Raw genomic sequence first — 19,411 nt, 5'->3', positions numbered from 1 at the left:
ATGATTAATGCACTGCATCTGGAACACTTCAAAAATCCCATGTCAGTGGGCGACCCAGTTCTGTGCACCATGCAATTTCTGCTTCCGATTAAAATTGTGACTGCTGTACCAAGAGGAAGATGTGCTTGATAGTAACTGATAGCGTATGGAAATATGCAAGAGCAGTAACTGCACGTTACCATCCTGGTTACCCTCATATGCAGTGAATTCTGAATTATTCATAAATGAATCAATTTATTTTCTAGATTAGAAGTCTGTAGAATAAAATTAATAAATATATTACATTATTATGCAGGGCAACCTTCTCCCTGCTTGCTCTTATAAACAAACTACATTAAAGCCCCAATTAGGATGCAAATGTGATAGAGCATTCAATGTTATCTGCACAGAACACAGAGAGCAAATACAAATGTGATGGACTTGGTCACAATAAACAGTAAATAACCAATAATGAAGACTAAACCCCAACCGGAATGTGAAACACATAACATTTTTACATTTTTATTTTATTTTTTTGGACGAGGGGGAGGAGAGTGGAATTGGGGCTGGAAGTCTAAGCAGTTACCGGGTAATGAAAAGCGGTTCCCTCTCGGTTAACTCCGTCACATAGCTAAAGCACTTAACGGCATTTTACATCTCTCTTCTAGGCATTTATCGTTAAACGCGCCAAAGAAATCACAGCCTATTAGCCGCGTGCTTTCCCGAATTTAGAGTACAAGGGCAACGGTAATCTAGTGAGCCTGCAATGGCTGAAAAAGTTCAATCAGGTGGCCAAGTAAAAACTATGAAAGATGCACTTATCAGAATCACCCAGGGTCAGGGATGGAGATGAATGGTAATCGACCCCATCTGATTGTGCAAGGGTATCAACTCTAGTCAACTGATGCCAGCAGTCTGCCTGCACCTGCTGTGAAGTGTAATCTGTAACCCATACAGTGAGCGAGCAGCTCAGATCTGTGCCCTGTCGCTTAAACAATCCAGGATAACTTGAAGCAAATCTTATCAAATTATCTCATTAATTAAATTCAGGCTTGCTCCGTTTCACGAACGTGAATTACGATTTGGTTAGTTAATCTAGAAAGGAATCATTTCAGATAACTGTGCGCACCTGCTCTGCTACAGAGGGGAGATGAATCGCATACTCCTTACATAGACCCAACGGGAGGTGGCGCTGACCTTTGCATGATCACGTAACGCATTGAAACTGACGAATGCAATATTAACTCTCATATTGCAACCTATTTGATTTTTACTTTGTTTTGAGGTTGTAGATCACAAAATAATGGCAATGCTGGAGAGGGCAAGATCAAGAACTCAGTGAAAGCAGTCCTAACTAGCAAATCAAACACAGCCAGAGCAGCCAAAACAATAGGGGAAGCCTGGAAGATAATTGCAGATACCTATAGTGATAGTTGCACAAATCTATATTTTGTGCAACTATCATGGTTGCAACACATGGATTTCTTTTTTTCCTTGGTCTGGCACCCATCCAGTCGGATGCCATCCTAGGCGACACTCCTTGTTGTCCATGCCTAAAGCTTGCTCTGAGTACAGGTCCAAGCACATGCAACAGTGACAGTATCCTCTATTCAACAATTCGTACAAAAAGGTCATTTGTAATTATGCACTAATGAACTAGCTCCCATTTGCCACCGTTTTACTAGTTTCAATAATTAATGTGACCAAGCAGAATTGTGCTTGCCCACACACTAAAGAGTGTGCAAAAAATATTTTTATTGCAGCTATTTTTCCAGTCTTCAATGGTCCCATTTTTCACTAAAATAACCTAGAAGAAAGTATTCAATTCTAAACCCATGTGTATGCTGGAAACATTCATTCAGTATGGAAAATTCACACTTCTCCACCCACCTGACACAGACAGCTAAAATTTGAATGGCATATGTAAACTTGCTTTTAATGAAGCCGTTTGACCTGTCTGACTCAACAGGGGAGTGCTGCGTAGGAAGAGTAAAGAACATAAGAATACATAATGACCAGAACAAGCCTTTCAGCTCATCCAGGCCTGTCTTTCACCAACAGAGTATGCAGTACAGCATCTAGCCATAGAGTTTCTGCCTCTATTAGATGGCCAGCAAAGCTGTTCCGTGAATTTATTACTATGTCTGTAAAAAAAAAGTCCCAATATTTGTACAAAATTTGTGGACTCAATGTGTTCATTCCATTCTTGTCTTCGAGAATTCAGACTGTGACTAATCCCGTGCTCACGATGCAAATTTAATGTAAAGGTAAATCAGCTAATGTAAATCAATCACATTATTTTAATAACTTTACATGGTTGGAGGTTTGACATTACCTTTCAGATAAGTGATGACTGCAGTGGACCAGGATGTGCATGCAGTGAACACACACCACTCCCATCACAACCAGGCTTATGGGCCCAACCTAGAAAACACACACAGAGCACAGGGACAGTGAGAGCCCAGCCCACATGAGTGCTTTACTGTTGACACCTTGTGCGTGCCAGTTATGTCAAATACTGCTTTAACTCTTATCCTGGTATCAGAATGCAAGACTGTACATAAAATGTTCTGTGCTGAAATTTCCAAACAACTATGATAACTTATTTACTACTGGTTGTGAAGATGCCAGTTTCCGACAGCGCTGTGCAGAGGAGAAATAATGGTTCCTCAAAATCTGCCACGCATCGTGGAAAAATGAGTTTTCTTCTGAGAATACTGGAAGGAGCAATGACAACATCCCACATATCTGTTGCATGAGTGTCTGGAATGATGACACCATGAAGGGGTTTCCAATTGCAAAGACAAACCACATCAAATCTCGATCAGAGACGGATCATTTAACGTACCAAGCTTTGAAACTTTTATCATTCTTCACAATATATTGGCAAACGGTATAGAGGTTGAAATGCGCTTGACAGGCATAACACCTTTAAATAGAGCCATTCAGAGAGCTGTCACTCAGTAGGCCTGGTTTCCGTTCATGATGATTGACATGTCATTTTGCGCTTGTAAAATTGGTCTCTTTTAAAACAGTAGCTTGTGACAACAGGACACAGAAGGAGAAAGCTGCTGGAAAAATATCAATTCACAAACCCCTGTCGGATTGTTTTCTGCAAATTAAATATCGAGTTTCCGACAGTTGATTATTTGTTACATGCCGAATCCTTACCGGTCTCCCTCTCTCTCCATATATCACTTCCTTTCTCACCCAAACGTATTGTCCCTCTTTTTGTGCCTATTTCTGTCTCATAACTGTAATCATGAGGAATCAGTCTGCTAATAAAATTTTTAATTTTACACCAGTAACTGAGCGTAAAGCTATTTAGAAACCTATGGAAGGTACAGCATGAAGCAGTATCAGATTGAGTCATGAACTGCAAAATAAAAAAGCATATTTTTTGAAAGGAAACTATAAAGCAATGCCATTGGGACTGATTCTAGTTAAGATAAAATGTAGATTTTTAGTTAGTATTAGTACAAACTAAAGTTTAAGTGTAGAGTTCAAAGTTCTAGGTGAGATGGCGACAGCACATGATTGCATTCTCTTGACTTACACAATCCACTGCAAGCACTATTGTGAGCCTGGGAAAGAATTATGCAAGACTCCACCTTGTGCTATCTGCAGCAATATGAAATACAGCAAAGCGCATTGTCCTCAACATGATAACTCTCGCCTGTCCCTTCTGACGTCAGCAAACAGTGTTACTTCAGAGCTTCCATCTCATTGATTTTTTTATGGTAGCCAATGGTACAATGGTGAACAGTGCCTTTAAATCAGTTTAATTACATTCATTTGTCGTCTGTACTTGTGGGGCGAGTTATTCTGGGTCGACAACATTCAGCATGGACAACGCAGCTTCAGGTACATTAAATCATGCGGATATAAATGCCAGGGATTCTTGATGGGAAACCTGTGATTAAAAACGGACAGTGCTGTGCCTCCTGTTGTATTTCACAGCAATGAAACGGCCTAACGGGATCTTTCACAATCCAAGTCCAGTAACCCAAATGATTAAAAGCTTGTCATTAAAATATTCCCTATTTAAGAGCTGAATAACCCAATATCAATCTATCTGGCTCTCCCAACACACTTTGTACTTCTCAAAGTGATAAGGTGTATTCAAAGCCCTTCTGTGATAAAGGTCAAATTAACTCCATTCCGTGCTACAATCAGTTTATTTTTATTAGACCTCTTGACCTCCGGATGCTGTAAAACACAGGCAATACAACACTGAACAAAATAGTTTTTATCAAATAACTCTACGTATGGAATGGTTGATAGCATCTTTCTGAAAGAGAGGAGGACAACACAGAAAACACAGGTCTTTTTGTCTTAGAAATGGGTCACACTGAGGATATTCAGTAAAGGTATGTTGTTGCATCTTCAGCCCCTCTAGCTTCCTGATTGTGTTTCATTCATTTTGAGACTGTTTGCAAGGCAACAATTCAACAGTGACCCTTTGGGCCTGAACAACAAAAATCTTTTCTTGAAAAAAGGACTGTGCTGATGAATTACAAACCTACAAGGTAAATGCAAAAGCCCAAGTGTCAGATGAAGGCAAGTTTAGAGATGAGCAATGAACTTTCCGGAGCTCCTGCCCTATCAGACACTTGTTTCTCGTTAGCAGCCGCAGGTGGCATAATTTACTTTTTTGATTAATTCTCATCCATAAAAGTATAATCAAAACACGAGATCTGTAGTTAAACAAAACTTGTTTGTGACAGTGGAGTGGGGAGTGTCATTTGCACCATAAGGCCTTAAAGGTTTGACATTGACAAGTAAACAAAATGTACATTTTGGTGCCCGTGTGATGGCAGTCGCTATGGTTATGTTGGGTTTTTTGTTATTCTCATCCCTGATGATTTTATGGCTATAAAGTGAGTACTTGGGGCACAACCTGAGGCACAAGCACGAGAGGCATGAGGGGCACTTCATCTCCTTTGACTGGTGAGACAGTAGCAGGAACACCAACCAACAAAGTTCGGTTCCATTTATCAATACAGTACCAGTATCACCATCTGCGGCTGGTAGTGACAGAGGCACTGCCCCTAGAATGATTCCTACTATCGTGACAACTGTGAAATTAGTCAAGTTAAAAGATAATACTTAATAATAATAATTTCTTTCTGCAAATACTTTAAATCAAAGAACATCAAAGCTCATTAGTCATTAGGAACAGCATGAAAGCAAATGAAATTTTTTTTTTATTTTGTACCCTCCTGTTTGATAAAAAAAAAAACCTTCACTATCGACACCTTTGATATCGTATGCCCTAATAATTGCTGGGTTAGTTCAAATTCATAACAACATTCACTCTGCCATTAGAATTGTCTGGCAAATGTTCTGTGATATCAGGGCTCACCCATGCGAAACAGTGGGGATGGTGAACCTCTATTCACACCAAAAATCTCAGACCCCAGGAGCAATGACACACCTTTTCAACTTTGGGGAGGGACAACAAAGAGGAAGTTTTCTTAAACATTTTTTAACAATACCACTCACTACGAAAACATGACATGACAATACTAGGGGCGACCATTTGATGTTTTTCCAATGTTGGGAGGACATGTCCCTTCAGGGATCTACACCCATGCTTGTGAGACCAATTTGACTTGATTTATTACAGCTCCTTCTCAGCCTGAACCAGGCTTAATACATAAATGTTACTCGTGACACTAGTTACACATGAGAGACAGTGATGTCAAGCACTGTAAAGCACACAGTAATCCCAACAATGACTTCATACGTCAGTAAGAAATGCAAAAGCAGTTCCCACACATCCCCACCCTCCACCCCACCAATTCCCCATGCAATTCATGCTATACTTACAATAATCCCAGCATTCTTCACTGCCAAAGGAAGGCCAAGCAGGCCAGTTCCAATGTTCCCCTTCAAGAGATGGATGAGGGTTTGTGAAAACCTACAAATCAATAACTCGGGTTAGTTCAAGGCCCAGAATACCTCCAAGTCACCTCCTCTGAGCCACTCAGGAAAGCCAGCCTGAGTCGTACAGCTCTCAGTTATAGCATTTATCAATTTTCCATCTGTCAGTCTTCAGTATTCGTTGTCCATTCCTCTCACAACCAAAATTATTTTTAATCTCAGCTATGAAGAATTTAAGAGTTCCTGTCAAATGGGAAAAAGCATTTTCGAAGTCACGGTTCATCGAATTTGAGACATGGATCATAGCATTCACACAATGACACGTGCAGATTACAAGTGAAACAATGTCATTTCAGGGTTATCAGTGGGGGTGGGGCGGGGGGGCTGAAAGGAAATCCCAGATTTATATTTTATGTTAAGCTGGTCGGAGAGGCATAAAAATCATCAAAATCTAGAACTGTACTTACGTAATGCCATCATGATTTCCCAGTTCATAATGTCTTTGAACTGGAACCAATTCAATATCATGATCATCCTCTGAAAAGTCATCTGGACAGTGCCCTGCTTCTTCAATAAGAGGTGTCATCACCTCCATGTCTGTGAGGACAAAAGCAACACATCTTGTAGGTATCTAGTGGGATTTTCCACACTTTTTTTAATCCAGAGAGGAAATTATATTAATAGACAGCAATATGCAGTTTCTGCATCAATTTGCATCCCTGAAGACCTGAAGATTCTGTGCTGCCAAGAGATTTTTAAATAATCATAAGTGACAGGGTTCAGTAATTTAATTATGCGTCCTTTGCCTTTCATAAAAAAAACATAATTGCCATTATCATGGCTCTTTTCAGCTTTCCTTCAAGAAAAATATATATTGCTATTGGTATCATAAGAGTATTAGTAAGAGCTTGGGTTCAGCTCTGACTTTGCAGTTTTTTTTTTTAATCAGTTTTTTTTGTTTTTGTTTTTTTTTAATCAGAAGACAAAAGGAGATATATGTTTTCTGTGTGTTGTAATCGTTTTTTACCATAGTATAAGTGCCACTTTATTTTGCCCTCACTATAAATATAGAACATGTGGAACCAGAATCATAGTTGTAGTATGTTTCTACTAATAAATATGGTACAGGTAAATGTAACGGGAATAATGTAAATAATGTAAGTAATGTAAGTAAAGAATCAATGAAACTACAAACATTGGCATATAGCTAAGCTTGCAGATGGTTTGGCTGGGCCTCAGTTTCCTTTAATCCATGCTCCAGCCCCTCAACAAAACGTCATCATTTCACGAGTACCTAGCTGTTCAGTTGATTCCATCTTCCGCCAGACATCAGTGCGCCATCCGCTGATACCGTCCTGGGTCGTCGTACTGAAGTGGGCGTGATGAATCCAGTCTACGAACTACTGGAAATAATAAGAGGAGAGAAATGTGTCCTTATTTTGAATTCAAGGGGGGGAAACAATGTATGCAAGAGTCGCTTCGATGGCACTGAATGTGAGGAGTATACATTGAGAACATTAGCTAATATGAATTAGCGTTACTTGATGAAATCGTTATTGTAAACATTATCCGGCTATATCAATAAAATGGCTAATGAAATTCCAGAAATGGCTGTGCTAAATCAGTGCTTGTGCCGAGTTATCTGATAGATCAGCGCTGTCATTACCGGTGTATGTTCAGCTAACGTTAGCTAGCTACGTTATAATACTAGCCAGAATAGCTAACTAGTTAGATAACCAGCCAGCCGCAGTACTGATAAAGTCAGCCACATAAAATCTTTATCTAGAGAGCTAGAGGCATGTGTCTTTGGAAAAAAAAGAAAAGACTTAGCTGTGTTATCCAGCGATTGAATCGCCACGATATCGACTGTGGTTTATTCAGTTCAGGTTTAGAATTAGCTATGTGAAGAATTCAATCATACCAAACTGATCCCCCTTTGAGTCTGTGCTTTGCCTGGAACTAGCCGCTCCTGTAGCACTGTAGTCCAGCGATCGACTTAGAGCTACAGCAGTCTTTTACGGTTATATTTCTCTTTTTGCATAAGTAGTGACCAGAAAAGAAAACTTCCATTGAAAAGGCGAGCAGCTCTCCGGGTGCGGATACAATTGCCAGGTTGTAATTCTGCTTGTTAAAGGGCGAGGGTCTGGCCTACCACCCTTTTGCCGACAAAAATCCTGAAACGTCACGCCACTTCTTCCTTGCAAACAACTTCAATCCAGCAAAGCCAAAAGACTTTTAAAGGAAACGTGCTACCATTTTTGCAATCTCACAGCAATTCCTCTCGCAATTTTTCCCACCGGAGGACTTGTACTTGAGGAAGATATTCAGTTTCCTCTCTCCTTTTCTTAAATATTTTGTGGCATTTTATTGCACAATGTACAATGAAAGACAACGTCTCTTGGCTATTCTGAGTCCAGAAATAGTTTTAAAAATACACCTCTCATTCTTGCAGTATACGTGAATGAATGCAGTACGTGTGGCTGTTGGTGCAAAGTTAAGTTGCATTAGTAGTTGTGTATTTACTATTAGTTCGACTAGTTGCTGTCTGAAAAGGGAAATTACCGAGTAATTGTTTTTTTTAATTGTTTGATGTAGGATACTGCTAATAAAAACACGCTAAAACTTGAATCAGCCCAGATCTCCAGATTAAAAGGTTTAAAACATAAAAAAATATGCATTGCTATATTTTTTCAAAAATGATTGCATATGCTTCTTAGTTCACCGCACAGGTTAACACATAACCCAATCTTAAATGAAGTGGCACGTTATAGTCACTTAAGACTCGATAGTTAGTGCTGTCCACACGGACTTGGATAGAACGGAATGGAGAAAGGCGGCTGTTGTTCACATTCAGGGACAAGCACATCTGCTCAGTTTGTATTGTGGCCACAAGCATCTCCTGGCCTATACAAAATATTCAGCATATATATATATATATATATATATATATATATGCAAAATTAAAGAACAATTGTTCCATTCGTCATCAAAATGTTGCCATTGCAGATCATATACATGCAAAACATGTAAATCAAAATCGCCTAACTGTTTAGCATATAGATTGTTTTCTTTATTGATGTCATTTAGGATCCTTGAACTTAGCACAGCCTGAAAAAGAGTTGATTCTCACTTCACTTTAAATAAATATAATTGGAAATTATTATTTTCACCTTTGCAATATAGCTAACCCCCCCCCCCCCCCCCCCCCCCCCACCCCAATCCATTTTTTAAAAATGCTAGTGGGTTTTTTAATTATTATTATTATTATTATTATTATTGTTATTATTATTATTATTATTACGCTTTTGGAACACAGACAACGTTTAGTAGTCGTGAGGCAAGAGTGATATGATTGCAGTCATCGTCTTAGAACCAACAAGCAAAATACAACTGTAGCAACGTGTTACAGCAGACACTTCTGTGCATGATGATAATGAGGGCTAAGTGCTTGCTAAGTGATTGCAATGTAATATGATTTTCCAGGATGAGGTACAGTGCAATGTCTATTATTATTATTATTATTATTATTATTATTATTAATAATCTATTATTAATTTGTATAGCACCTTGTCTTGGTAAGAGTTTATGTATTAATACTACTTCCTATTAGATAGGTTGAACAGATTCTTCAAAATGGTCATCATTTTGTTTGAGAAATTGAAGTAGGCTCATGTTCATTACACCCTTAAGCATTTGAATGTGCAATTATGCATGTTGTGTAGTCTACTGCTAACCAGGTCATTCACAGAGAAACTAGAGCTTTAGTTCCTAATAGACTGATTTCCACAGGACCTTGGCCAGCTGAGGCCTTGCACACAGGCCCACCTGAAACTGATCAGCAGCTGCCTTCTTTTTATAATTGCCCCTTGGCTTACTATAGTATTATAAGACAACCCCACAATCTCAATTTACCGTGAGACAAACACTTCATTGATTTTGAATTTCTAAAGTGACCCTATCCTCTGGCACATTACATCACGCTTCAGCTTCTCAAAACACAAAAGGACTATTATACATCTGGCCTTTTCCTTCTGAAAGTAAACATCCTTGTCATGTGCAACTTTAATGAAAGGCCTTTGAATGGACCTTGTGAGAGGAATGTTCTGGAAGACACCTCAGCACCAGACCAGGGTCAGTTCTGGGAATAGGCAACATAGGCGGGCCGCTTAGGCAACCATTGTTATATATCTGGCATGCACCCCCCACCCGCTGGTCCGCCATCTCGCCTAGGGAGGCAGAACAACCCAGATCCTCATCTGTGAAGTGGAGCCTAAATGCATAGGAAACACAGAAGACCAATGTTCCAATGTTCTGCAAGCTCTGAAGAGGCTGTCACTCAACCTGGGAGGGCCAGAATTGTGTAGCCAAATACAACTTAGAATCGGTAATGGTGGAGAAGTCATTGAGTTGGAGGGACATTTACAATAATACTACATAGAAAAGTGGAGAGACTGGCATTTGCTCTCTGCATTTCCTCACAGGAGCCAGTGTCTGGGGTTAGTGTAGGCACCACATTCACCCATATACATGAATAGCATAAACAATTGCTTGCTCTATTTTACATTCTTTCGATAGGTCTTTCTGGCGGCTAGATGCCTTTTTCATGAGGTCTGAATCTACGGATGTACTGAGAATTATTTCTATAGCTGTTTTCAGATACAAATAAAATGCTCCTCTCAGTTTTTTCAGTACTTACACAAAAGGAAGTCTCTGAAGTACATCAAACAAACATCCCTTTTTTTTTTTACTGTGAACAGTCTCAGTCTGCTTTTTTCTGGTCTTGAACATTAGTTGATTTCACATCTCTGGTCACCCTCTGAACAGTAATTAATATACCTCCCAAAAGCAAGACAAATTGAAATAAATAGGACATGCAATGGCTCTGAAATAATTCAGTCTATCAAGTTAGCATTTGGAATTAACTCCTGCAATAAAAATGAGAAGTAGGTTTCAGCCTATTGCCATTTTAATTAAAGCCAATTTTCCTTTAATTAAAAATAAATTTCAATTGGCACAGGTGTCACATCACAGCTCTTATGCAACAGTCCAATTCTTCTGTAGGATACTCCTGAAATTAAATTCTATATTTTGATGATAAAAAATCTTACTTTTAAAAAATAAATCTACTTTTCTCCCTTGTTTTCCCACTTGGAAAGGCATTGTTTCTACCCCCCTACCTTAACCAACATGTTATCCTGATTGGCTACATGCAGTGGAAAATAAAGCATTTGTTGTTCAACAGAAGACACTGGTGTGTCAAACAGAGTTGGGTCATAGAAAACAGGCAAGAGACACAGAAGCTATATGCCTGCGACTCCAATTCTACTTCCTCCCCGACAACAAGTCCAACACCAGCCTTCTCTGAAAGGTAAAACGATCTGCCACTGTATTATAATAATAACAATAATAATAATAATGACAAGGTAAACTGTGCCAAGCAAACAAATAGTGGTACATCATTCCTGATAATATTGGTTGAGGGGGTGGGCGTTATCCTCTGGTGGGGCTTGGAGTTGTGGGAGGGGGTTGGGGGTTCAGAAAGGGTGTGTGGGGCACAGTTAATTCTCTCATTCCAGCATTCAATTTCACAGCAAGTCAAAGCAAGCGCTTTGAAGTCCGATTTACTTTTAGACCCAAAGCACTTGGTGCGGTGTGTAACGATGCAAAGTGCAACAGCAACTAAAGTGTTTTTCACTTTCATTCAGGGAAGGAAAAAAATAGCTCTTTCAGACAAATCTATTAATTTTTTACTTCAAAGCAAATGGATCCTTGAATGACTCAGAAAGGACTATGTTTATCTTCAAGGATTGTGGAGCCAAAGATTTAATTAATTTAATTTCATGAAAAGCAAAACAAACATGCACTTTGTTATGCCCTTCAATTGGACAACTGTTTTACAGGACAGAATGGGACAGGTTCACTCTGACTCATGAGATCACAAATCCATCTAATCCTTTTTCAATTATATTCATTATAGCAATAAAATGTAACAATTCCATTATCTCTCTGTCTCTGAAATTTTGATGCATTTCTGGTGGGAAATTGGGGAAAAGACAGCTAGCAATATGGGGGTTATTTGAAGCGATCAATGCATAGGATAATGGACCTGTTCTGTTTTACAGTATCTGGTATGCTTTAAATGAAGCCAAATATTTCCTTCTGAACAGGGAGTTCATGGGCTCTTTTGTTCTTCATTGCAAGTTTAAAGTTGTGGGGAAGAAAGGTATGGAAATGGAATGGAAATTTTAACTTTTTAAAACCAGTTTTTAAAACCTGCTGAGTTGAAGATCTGCAGCACAAATCCAGCACTGAGTCTTCCCTCCCACATGTGCAGAAGGGTATTCCACCTTCATCCACCCCCACATCTACCCCTTTGATATCTCCAGTGACGACGACCACGCTTCTTGGCTATGACTCACCGTTTATGCAAGTATGCGTGCGCACAAACCATGCGTCACGAGTCACTTAGGAAGCCCCATCCAGGTTAAACAAGCCAAAACATGTTAATGAATGTTATGAAATATATTTTCTCCCCTGCCACCTGCCCATCTCATTGCCCCAGTCTGAGGGAGGGTGTCAGCCCAGCTGTAAACCACAGTCCACAACCTCTTTACTTGTCATCGTCAGTAGATGAGACTATGGAGAATGACAAGATGGAATTACTTGTCATGCCGCATAGAAAATTAGACATAATTGCCTGTCCAATTACTGATGCAAGTCTTGCAACATGTTGTGTTATATATATGTTCCCCCTACTTCTGTGGGCGTGTGTGTGAGTGAGAGAGAGAGAAAGACAGAGTTTCTGTGTCTTTGTGTGCATGAGTGGGTGCAAATGTTTTGTGTGACTGTATGCATACATATGTATATGGATGTGTGCATGTATGTATGAATGTGTGTATACTTGTGCGTGTGTGAGTGGCATGTATCTGTTCCAAGTTTGCATGTATGTATGTGTGTACGGGCTTGCCATTGTGTATGAGTTTCTGTGTCTGTGTGCTTAGTGTGATTATGTGTGTTTGTGTGTCTGCGTGCATGAATGTGTATACGTATGTGTGCATTTGTCTGTGCATGCATATGTGTGAGTTTGTGTTTGATGTGTGACTATTTGCGTCTGTGTGTGAGTGTGTGTGGATGGTAGGAGATGAATACTACAGTGGACATAGCTCCCTCCCTTAATGTTCAGAGGTCTCAGCTACTTGGCAATGAAGGTCAAAGTTTAATAATTAATTAGTCATTAACAGATAATGTTATAGATAATATTTAAGTCCATGTACACTAAACACACGTGTACCATGCAAATTTATATGTTGTGCTATGTGGTCTTTTTTCTTTTTTCTATTGTTGGAAGACCATTATTATTCTCCTTCTCCCACATTTTCAAAATTTCCCATGAGATGGTAAACGATGAAGACGTAGGCTTTGGCAGTCCAATCAGGTTACTTGCGAGCTAGATGCCCATGCAATATACATGGAATTGGCCCCTAGGTGGCACTATAATTAAAGAACAAACTTAAGACCTGTAAATAACAATAACTCCCACGCCATGTCCGATTTTCACAAAACTTGGGAAACCATCTCGTGAATGAGCTCTACAAATTTTCTAACTGAACCATTGATGTCCATCTGATGGATTTTCTATTTTTAGCCATTTTTAATTTTTTGAAAAACAGTTTTTGTTTGTGGACCGATCTGCACCCAAATTATTGTGCATGTTAATTGCTTAAAGATACACAAATGGACTGTAAACCATCCCAATTGGGCAAACAACGTGGTCAAAATTAACAAATGAACTTGAAAATGAGTGGGATCTACAATAAAACGCATTATACATATGTAATGGTTTGACCTATCATAATGAATTTTGATACCCATATTGAAGAGTGGGTCCCTGAATTTACCAATAGGGGCTGCTACAATTACCCCCACCCAAAAAAAAAGGGAAAATTGAGAAGGTACTCAGCACCAGATGATGTCTATGGGTCACAGTTTTTAAGCAGTTACATGCAAAGGATATGCAACAAAGCACTAAGCATGACTACTTTACATAACATTAATATGTACCAAACATTATGGTGTCCAGAAATGTAAAAAGTGCTGCAATTTCTACAGAGTGAAACCAAAATGTATAAAACTGCTCTTTAATAAAAGATGAAGATTGGCACCTTAAGCACATGCAAATTGTGGAGTACAGAACCAAAAAAAAAATGTCTTTGTCTCAAACATTATGCTGGGCACTGTATATAAATGAATGAACTGAAGACGTACTGATCAAAAACGTGTACAGTGAGATGAGATTGAAGAGACGTTACTGAATATGAACAGGTGCACTCTTTCTTCAGCTTGTGCCACTGTCCCTGCAAAAGTCTGTGCATGGGCCTGGCACTAACCACCCACAGCTACTGTTGGCTGAAATGTTAAAATGTTGTAACCCTGCAAACTTATTGTCTGCAAAAGTTTCATAAGGGCTTTGTGCTAACACTGGTTTTGAGCCTGTCTCTGCTTCTTGCATAATTTTGGAAGATTTTAAATAGTATAGAGACTGACAGGTAGGTGGCAATATCAATCAGGCGATGGCTCAAATACAATTATGCAAGGTTTAACTACTGTATCATTACAACTGACACAAAAACTTCTAATTACCATCAAAACTGGTTCCTTTACCATTATCATCACCTCTTCTACCTTGAAATCAATAAAATAAGAAACTCGCTCGAAGGCTTGAAACCCACTCATTGCCGCTTGTGGCTATATTTACTTATTTTTCATCTGACTTTCAAGCAGGTCCATTGGTTTGTGTGCAGGGTTGCCAAATTGATTTCTTAACCAGTACAGTAGAAATCATCATGGCAAAACAGAAACAATGGCAAGCTAGGCCTTCATTCTTTTTTAACCCAGAAAAGAAAAAATCTCATTTCTGCAACAGGCACATCAGTCAGGACTAACAAAGGTATTTAAGTCAGTTCGCCATTGAAATAGTTTATTGTTCAGTAAGGCAACTGTGTTTGTACGGTGTATCTGAAATAATAATTTACATTCACATGGCCAGTGGCAATTCAAATGACTTTCACACAACATGCCATTGCATAATAGGAGAAAGAATGTGAGATCATGTGATATCACTGGAAAAAAAGAGTTCTGAGCCTGCACAACCAAATTATTATTATTATTTTAGTGAATGCCACTCACTTATATTCATCTCCAAGTGACATTGTGCATGCAAATCTGGGCACATTATTTATTACATAAGGTTGGCAAATGTACATACTGCCTTTTAGATAATCGTTACATTCAGTTATTCAAATATCATTGACTCAATGTATTGTAAAAGATTTAGTTAGAAAATTTTGTTAGCCACTAAATTAACACTCAAGAAACTGTTGCCTTTTAAAAATCTTGAGAAAAAAAGTGCACTGGATGTCAAACAGAACATCTCTGGAATGTGTGTTTTACAATAGCAAACTTAAACTTAAAGTCACTTAATTGGTTTAATGTAGCACATTAGTAGACAAAGGAGGAGGAACACAACCTTTTTGAAAGCCTGTGTAATTTAAAATGTATGGGTGAGATTTGTGGATTAGAATACAAACATGTGGCGACCCCTGCTGTTTGTTTGTTGAATTAAAAAGGAAACATGGTTCAGTCAGTCAGCTCAAGACTGTCAGAATGCTTGTCCCAGAACAAGCAAGGAATAAACACTGAACCAAAACATCTGGTGGCCAAAGACATAACAGTAAAAAAAAAAAAAAACTTAATTTATGATTTTAACATGAAAGAGTGATATCCATTTCCAAAAATATCTGTGCATTTATTATTATTGTTATAATAAGAATAATAATAATAATAACATCAACAACAACAATAATAATAATAATAATAATAATTGGTATCTGGAGCTCTAGCTTCAGTTTTTGGTCTTTAGAGATAGGTAAGAAATATATACATAAAAATGACGGGATTCTGAGTAACAGGCCCTACAACCGAATCCATTTCTATTAGAAAACAACACACGAAAACATTCAAAAGTGGAAGAAATTCTGTAATTAAAATATTTATGTCAAAACTCACTCAATGAATGTTTCCACCTATGATAACTGTATTAAATGCAAGTAGAAACCGTGAATCAGATTAAAAGTTGGATGTAAACTGTTTTTCCCGTCCTACAACAACCGCATCTTTCTTGATTAGAAATAATTGAACAGGAAGAGTGTATGTTTCACAAACTGTGTGATTAACACATTAGTGCGATATACAGTGGATGCTAAGATAGGCGTCTGCATAGCTGCAAAAATGCTTTCCTGACTTAGACACCTCCTTATAACCATAAATATGACGAACATTAATAATTAATATGAAGTGTACGACCAGAGTTTAGGTTCGAGTTGTGGCACTGGCAATCAACATCAACCACGAAGCGTAGCATCTCATTTGAAACACTTCAATTAAATGATATAGGCAGGCATGCGTGTTTTCTAAGAATAGACAACTTTAATGTCTCTAAAAAAACTTTAGGCACTCACTGCTACATTATTGCATATCATGATCGAAAATTTTTTTCATTAAAAAAATATTTTAAAAATATTAATTCCTTTCCTGTTCAACACAAAGCAACTAATGCAGGCAAGAAAAGACTTACCAAGCGTGCACTTCAGATCCAATGTGCAGCTGGCTCGCAAAAGAAGCACATTCCCACCAGGAAGTCAGCTGAATGCCATTAGCATCTAACTATTAAAGAGATTTGGCCACATGAGGCACATGAATGAATGGATGCTTTTTACTTAAAAAAAAAAAAAAATTAATAATCATGAACATCATGTGGAAAGTCATAAGACTAAGATAAATATGTTTGTTTTTAAACTGACTTGTTAATTAAAGTATCACAAGCTCAGTTGTGTCTGGATCATTTAGATCACTTTGACTGCTTATCTACAAATTATTTATTTTATTTTATGTTTTTGCAGTGGTGGGATAAGAGGTTAAGGGGGAAATGTTTTTATAATAATTGTGAATTTTGTGAAATAAATAGTACAGTTGTATTTTTATGTACATTTTGTGTATACCATGAATAATTATTAACATATTTTCAAAATTTTAAGTAGTAGTGCACCCAGGTGTTAATTGCCTTTTTAAATGCTTCGGGAAGAAAGTGTTTAAACCGACTTTTAAACCTGCGATTTGTCTTATTTTGATTTTATTAGAGCTCCCTCTGGCGTGGTCTTGTGGTTTTGCTGTTGAAAGGGAAGCGCCAATATGTGCACAATCAGCGCCAAATCGTTGGGTCTACCGGCGGCATATTTGCCACCATTCATTAAATTTCAGTTACAGAGTTACCTTTGTCTCTAATAAGAGAGGAAGCAACGCTTTTCTGGTGAATGCATATTAGCTATATTGTGTATACTTTTATTCGTTAATCTAACGCTAAATTAAGTTAATTGCCAATAAATACGAACCAGCGCGTCATCGCTTGTCCTGTAAGCGTGTTCTGTAAGTTACCTTTGGATTGCTGCAGTAAGTAATGCTCTGATTGCACACTATGCATATATTTTGTAACTGCACCTACTGCAATGTTTCTACATTTTACAGTACACCGAAATGATTGCATATGCCTACACCAGTAAGTTTACTTAGAATAAATCGTTTCGTTTTTATAGTTGTTGAGTACATTATGAAACACGTCAGTATGTTTACTCTATGTTTTAATTAATTAAAATGTATCTCGATGTGTTCGGTTTTCATGGAGTAAACTTAGCGCTGAACGTGTATTTGTGTAAATATAATCTCATAAAAAACACGTTTTCAACGTACAAAAATGCCAAGTTACTAAAAAGTATTGATATCAAAATGACGCCAAGTTACGATACTACAAACAATATAGGCTATCTTGCCTCACCGAAATGACATAAGACGTATCTCAAAGCAATGCTACCCAATATGTACTCAGTTCTTTCAAGTCACTTGGCCCTGTGTATAAGCATGCACTACATGGACAGGCCAAACATATGTGTGGATGGCTCTCTCACAGTCAAGATTGATTGAATAGGTGTGTGTATGTCCAATTTGTATTGGTATGTAGGCCTATGTATTTCGCTGCCCAGGCTTTCTGTTGCGTGAATGATAGTATGTTTCTTGGTACAAGTGTGTTCGTGAATGTGAATGTAAGATGCTGCCAGGGAAATGTCCCCATGCGGATAAAGAAGTTCTCTATGTATGTATGTACAATAGGCCTATGTGTTTTACATGCAGTATTTATTGTACGTAGCAAATATACAATAACTTGCACATGTACTCAAATTCAGTTCAGAAGCAAGTATAAACATGTTTTCTGGAGAAAGGTGCTTCCTGTCGTTGCTCAGCAGCAGTTTTGTACATTAATGAATTTATACATTAATTTCAATGTACAATGTTCAATGTGTTCCATGAGGCAATTCGAAATATTTGTCTCTTTGATCTGACAGAAAGTTTGCATGACATTGTGAAATGGTAAGATTAGAAAACACAGGGCCAAGTGACTTGAAAGAACTGAGTAAATATTGGGTAGCATTGCATTGAGATACGTTTTATGTCATTTCGGTGAGGCAAGATAGCCTATATTGTTTGTAGTATCGTAACTTGGCGTCATTTTGATATCAATACTTTTAGTAACTTGGCATTTTTGTATGTTGAAAACGTGTTTTTTATGAGATATCAGTTCTTTTTGCAAAGCGTTTTATTATGAGAGTGAGAAATGCGACCCTGTAAAAAACGGGTGTGGATTATGGCTATCGTTGTGTGAATTTGTACAGTCTGATGAGCGTGTACCGTTCAGCAGTTTCGGTTTGCTGTGAAACAGTGTCTGTGAGAAAGGATGCAGTGGCATAAGCGTAAACGAATCAGAAACGCAGATGAAATATGGCCAGTTTATGTACTCACGGATTTGACGTCCATCCAACGAGCCTTGACTGACAAAAGAATCAGCAAGTCAGTAGAATTATAACTCCCTAGGTCGCAACTTGTGTAGCCTTCTGTCCTGCTCCGTTGTCTGTTATTTCGTGGAGATGCACTTTTAGTGTTCGTAAGGTGTATCCTTCTGTGCAGCTCCGTTGTCTGTTATTTCGTGGAGATGCACTTTTAGTGTTTGTAAGGTTTATAAGGCATTTTGATATCTGCAGGTAGGAATCCTCTTCGCTGTTTTGCTAAACTAGAACCGGAAAACATGATAGTGCAGAATAGGAGCAGACGCATATGTCCCAGCAGGCTTTGCATATGAGAAAATGACAACAGTGTGAGAGAAATTAGGATGAAATTACGAAATTCCGTAGTTGAAACGATATGTTTTTAGCAGAGTGGGCATGTAGGTGAAGGTTGACATGATCACGGAGTATAGTGCGAAGTAAATGGAGTGACCATGAGCGAGCTTATATTCCTTATCGAATGGTATATATAACAGTCGCTGTGTAGCATTAACCATTGAAGTGGAGGTTTAAGTAACATGTGAAGTCCATTGCGTTGCTTTGTTTTTTCATGTTCAGTGCTAGTAGTTATAACTATGAGTGAATCATGATTTTAAATG

At 38.2% G+C, this 19,411-nt stretch overlaps 1 protein-coding gene across 3 annotated transcripts in view; it reads right to left on the bottom strand.

Moving 5' to 3' along the window:
• slc36a4 (solute carrier family 36 member 4) overlaps window positions 1-8,045 on the bottom strand; it is a 130,503-nt gene extending 122,458 nt beyond the window's left edge. For 2 of the 3 annotated variants that reach the window (XM_035386083.1, XM_035386086.1), the window contains exons 1-5: window positions 7,787-8,045; window positions 7,160-7,268; window positions 6,333-6,462; window positions 5,812-5,902; window positions 2,315-2,403 (exon numbers count right to left, since the gene is read on the bottom strand). In XM_035386083.1, coding sequence (XP_035241974.1) covers window positions 2,315-2,403; window positions 5,812-5,902; window positions 6,333-6,462; window positions 7,160-7,181 — 332 coding nt within the window. In that variant the 5' untranslated portion in view covers window positions 7,182-7,268; window positions 7,787-8,045. The remainder of the gene's footprint in view (window positions 1-2,314; window positions 2,404-5,811; window positions 5,903-6,332; window positions 6,463-7,159; window positions 7,269-7,786) is intronic. The other variant, XM_035386085.1, reaches the window with a different exon arrangement.
• Window positions 8,046-19,411: the final 11,366 nt, after the last annotated feature.

This window comes from Anguilla anguilla, chromosome 12 (assembly GCF_013347855.1).
Source record: "Anguilla anguilla isolate fAngAng1 chromosome 12, fAngAng1.pri, whole genome shotgun sequence".
Taxonomy (NCBI): domain Eukaryota; kingdom Metazoa; phylum Chordata; class Actinopteri; order Anguilliformes; family Anguillidae; genus Anguilla; species Anguilla anguilla.
This window is presented reverse-complemented; position numbering and strand designations above follow the sequence as displayed.